At 40.2% G+C, this 4,065-nt stretch overlaps 1 protein-coding gene across 1 annotated transcript in view; it reads left to right on the forward strand.

The window, feature by feature from the left end:
- Nucleotides 1–691: 691 nt before the first annotated feature.
- The window catches only part of TMIGD1 (transmembrane and immunoglobulin domain containing 1), a 10,863-nt gene continuing 7,489 nt past the window's right edge, over nt 692–4,065 (forward strand). The window contains exons 1-2 of the mRNA XM_014548215.1: nt 692–768; nt 2,640–2,743. Coding sequence (XP_014403701.1) covers nt 2,662–2,743 — 82 coding nt within the window. The 5' untranslated portion in view covers nt 692–768; nt 2,640–2,661. The remainder of the gene's footprint in view (nt 769–2,639; nt 2,744–4,065) is intronic.

Raw genomic sequence — 4,065 nt, forward strand, 5'->3', positions numbered from 1 at the left:
ACCGAACCCTTTTTTGTAATGATGTTTACTTTGAATTTTTATTAGCTCACACAAACACTCCATCCATGCTTTTGTTCCGGCCCTCCGGTCCAGTTTAAGAACCCATTGTGGCCCTCGAGTCAGAAAGTTTGCCCACCCCTGGTAGACCTTTCCCTGCCATGGCTGGCATGGTGCAATTCACACACTGGGCCTGGGTTACCAGTGGGAAGTAATACTTTCCCAGCATGATTTAAGTTGTGTGAAATCCTCTAATGTTTTGGCTGCTGTGAAAATCAAACCTCTCCTCAGACTTGCCCCAAGGGCGGCAAGGGGCGCGGGGTGGGTGGTTGGGGAGAGCAGCACCCAGGCTGGACCCAAGCGGGGGATGGTTCTGGGCCAGCCCGGGGACACTGGTCAAATTCTCAGGCTGTCAGATTATTAGTCATCTAACCTGAGCATGACCATGTTCAGTGAGATGAGCTACAATTTTCTGCATAAGCTCAGGCTTTCCTGGAGCAATGACATCCCTGGTAGTAACACCTGGCCCCACCTAGTAACTTAGGTATCCATACACACCTAGATCTTAAGAAGATGTCTTTCCTAATTACTGTCTTCTCTAAGAATCCATAAAAAGAAACAGACTTTGAACCCAATTTAATTATTTACTTGACCCTACTGTCATAAAGCGTTCACATTCAAGTATTATAAAGATGGCAGCGGGGAAAGGATTCAGGGTTCTCAGACAGAGGGACAATTGGCCAAGGCAGTCAGCTTTTCAAAGCTCCGCAGGTAAGTGGGAAAACATGTCAGCTGAGGGAAATCCGTTCTGAAAAGTTGCTACCTTGGCGGGGTGGAAGGGGAGGGGAGAAATCAATCTTCCTCCTTAAGAAGGTACTAGTATACTTTCAGTTTCTACTGAGCACCCACAGGGAGCTGTACTTGAGAAAACTCTATTAATGACCGAGTTCTGAAATCACTGCCGTTACCACGTGTCATAATCTTTTTGGCAAAATTGAAAAGTTACAAAAGAATCAATATTAGTACTAATTGCCTCTTGTTGGAAGATTGATACGGGCTTGCCAGCCAGATAGGGTGAGCCTGGCAGGAACGAAACTGACTCCTGTCAGGACAGGCCTGGGATGGGGTCAAAACTCCAAGTTGCTAAGGTCTGTGGAGTAGGCAGGGACTGGAAGGATTAACAACAGCTTTGTCTTTTTCTTTTTCCTTTGAGAGAGAGAGAGAGAGAGAGAGAGCTTGTTTTCCCACTTATTTATGCATTCATTGGTTGCTTCTTGTAAATGCCCTGACAGGGGATTGAACCCGAAAAACTTTAGTGTATAAGGATGACACTTTAACCGACTGAACTACCTCGCCAGGGCTACAGCAGCTTCTTAAAAGAAGAGAATACTCATCTAGGCAGTAGAGTGGTTAAGAGCACAGCCTTGGGAGTCCTGGGTTCAAATCCCGAGCCTGATATTTACTGTCTTTGGGATCTTGGGCAAATTATCTAATCTCTCCAAACCTTTAGAAAGGACCTCAGAAGGGCTGTTAGAAGCTTAACAGATATTTAAATAATGTATGTAAAGTGTTTGGCACCATGTCTGTTGGACAGAAAACACTCCAGATGTGGTTCTACTATATTCATAGTGGTACTCTTGAAAGGAAGTAAATACATTTTTTTTCTAGATGGAAGTGGAGAATATTTTAGGGAGGGAATGGCAACAGCAAAACACAGGAGAAAAAGAAGCCTTTATTGTTTATTGTTTTAGTCCACACTGGGTGAAGGAGTCCTTAAGGAGTACCACGAAGGGGAGAGCGGTGGAGGGATGGGGGAAAGTAGAGATTAGCATACTTTAAGCCTGGTTGGCGTGGCTCAGCGGTTGAGCGTCGACTCATGAACCAGGAGGTCACGGTTCGATTCCTGGTCGGGGCACATGCCCTGGTTGTGGGCTTGATCCCCTGTGTGGGGTGAGCAAGAGGCAGCTGATCAATGATTCTCATGAGAAAGAGGCAGCCGATCAATGATTCTCTCTCCTCATTGCTATTTCTCTCTCTCTCTCTCTCTCTCTCTCTCATCTCTCTCTCCCTCTCCCTTCCTCTCTGAAGTCAATAAAAAATATATTTTAAAAAAGAAAAAGACTAGAGGCCATGTTGCGATTGAATCATTCCTAAAGTGTAAACCATTTGAATCAATGGAATTTGGAATAGTCTCAAAAAACTTTCTATTAGCAGCGAGCAACTTTACACAAATGACCCCAGAAAGGCTTTCCAAACAAGATTCACTTTGTTCACTAGGGACCATCTGAGAATGAAACAAGTTTCATTGCCCTTTCTGTGAAAATGACATTCTCCATTTCTCTAGGGAAGGCTGGTTTTACTAGTGCCTTCCCCAGGGCTGTCCTAGCGCTGCCCAGTATCTGACAGCCTAGTTCCTTGTGATTTTGTTGTGGTTGCCTTAAAAAATGTTTTAATACTGAAAGCACTTAGGAGTTAGGAGTCAGAACGGGATTTTTTGAAAACTAAAAATAACATCATTATTAACTGGGATGACTCATCTGGTGCTTCATTGTAAGTGCATAATGGACAAGACGAAGGTTCATAAACTCAGTGTAGCTCAAAGTACAGAAACAACTGCATTTTCTTCCCAGCCCCTCCCCCAGATCCGACTTAAATTCGTTAAAGATGGCACAGAAGAGCAGCGGCCTAATGCGAATGTGCAGATTTCTTCTCTTAGTGATCTTATTTCTGCCACGTGAAATGACAAGTAAGTTCATATTTCTTTCGCCTCTTTCAATAAAGAAAAAGTTCAGGTTAAAAATGATGGGTGGGCATTGGAAAAAATCCAAAGTCCAAATTGGAATGAAGACATAGTTGCTCTGGTTCAGAGTATAGGAGTCAGATAACATCACAAAATTTAAATGGAAAATATTTTTATGGTTCTCCTAGTATAGAAGAAGTATCCTATTCTCTCCAGAGCCACAGCCACAATTTCCCTACATTTTAATGCATTGTATTACTAATCATATCCAAAATAATCTGCTGTTTATTTGAACATACACTTACACAGCAATCTTTCCTGCATTTGCTCTCCCGCCCCAATCTAGAACTAGCTTTCCCCCTCCATTTTAAAAGTAATATATAGTCGCTGTAAAATAAATTAGGAAATACAGGGTGTCTCAAAAAATGTATACATCCTTTAACAGCTGATAGCTCAATTTTGAAAATGAAATGTATTTCAATAAACACTGCCTTCATAATGATTCAATATGTGTGTATACAGTTTGGGGACATGCTATTTATAAAAGAATAAAAGTAAAAATCCTACCAAATCCCATCATCCAAACACAGCCATTCAACGTTTTGGTGTATATTCTTCCAGATTAAAAAACAAACCAACCAACAAACAAAACCTAGGCTGAAGTCTCATTATTTTTTTCCCAGTCGTTTCTGTTTGTTTGTTTTTTAAAGTTAATGTGTTTACAGACTATTTTAACCAATGGTATATAGGGGGCAAGTTTCTGGTGGCTAAAGTTACTTTTTACCTTTTGTTACTTGCTTCTGAACCAGGAAAGTAAAAACTGAAATTTGGGTATGTTATATGATGGATGAGTTTCTAAAAATGAGAGATGAAAACAAAGTACTATATATCCTAATCATCCACCTCATAATGACTTATCTGTCCACAAACCACAGCTGTTTAAATGTCTTTTTATTTCACTGCATTGCCAACACAATATTAAATCATCAGATATGGAAGACCAAATTCTATTACCTAATCAGAAATGTTTTTCAATCAGTTTTTGCCCATATGCAATTTTGATACATTTATAGTAATTATCAGAGATATAATTTACATTCTGCCTATTCACCTAATGTTTCATCTTAAATATTTTTTCATTTTACTATAGTGCTTTTTTCTTTGTATTTCTTTGTATTTCCCCACTCCCACTTTGCTACATCCAACCCCTTGAAGTAAACAAATTAAATCTGGTAAGCATTTCTCTACCTTTTTCTCTATTTTCATCAATGCTATTCCCTATATATATATATATATAGATAGATAGAATTTTTTTCCATCACTTTTCC

This window comes from Myotis brandtii, unplaced genomic scaffold (assembly GCF_000412655.1).
Source record: "Myotis brandtii unplaced genomic scaffold, ASM41265v1 scaffold50, whole genome shotgun sequence".
NCBI classification, from domain to species: domain Eukaryota; kingdom Metazoa; phylum Chordata; class Mammalia; order Chiroptera; family Vespertilionidae; genus Myotis; species Myotis brandtii.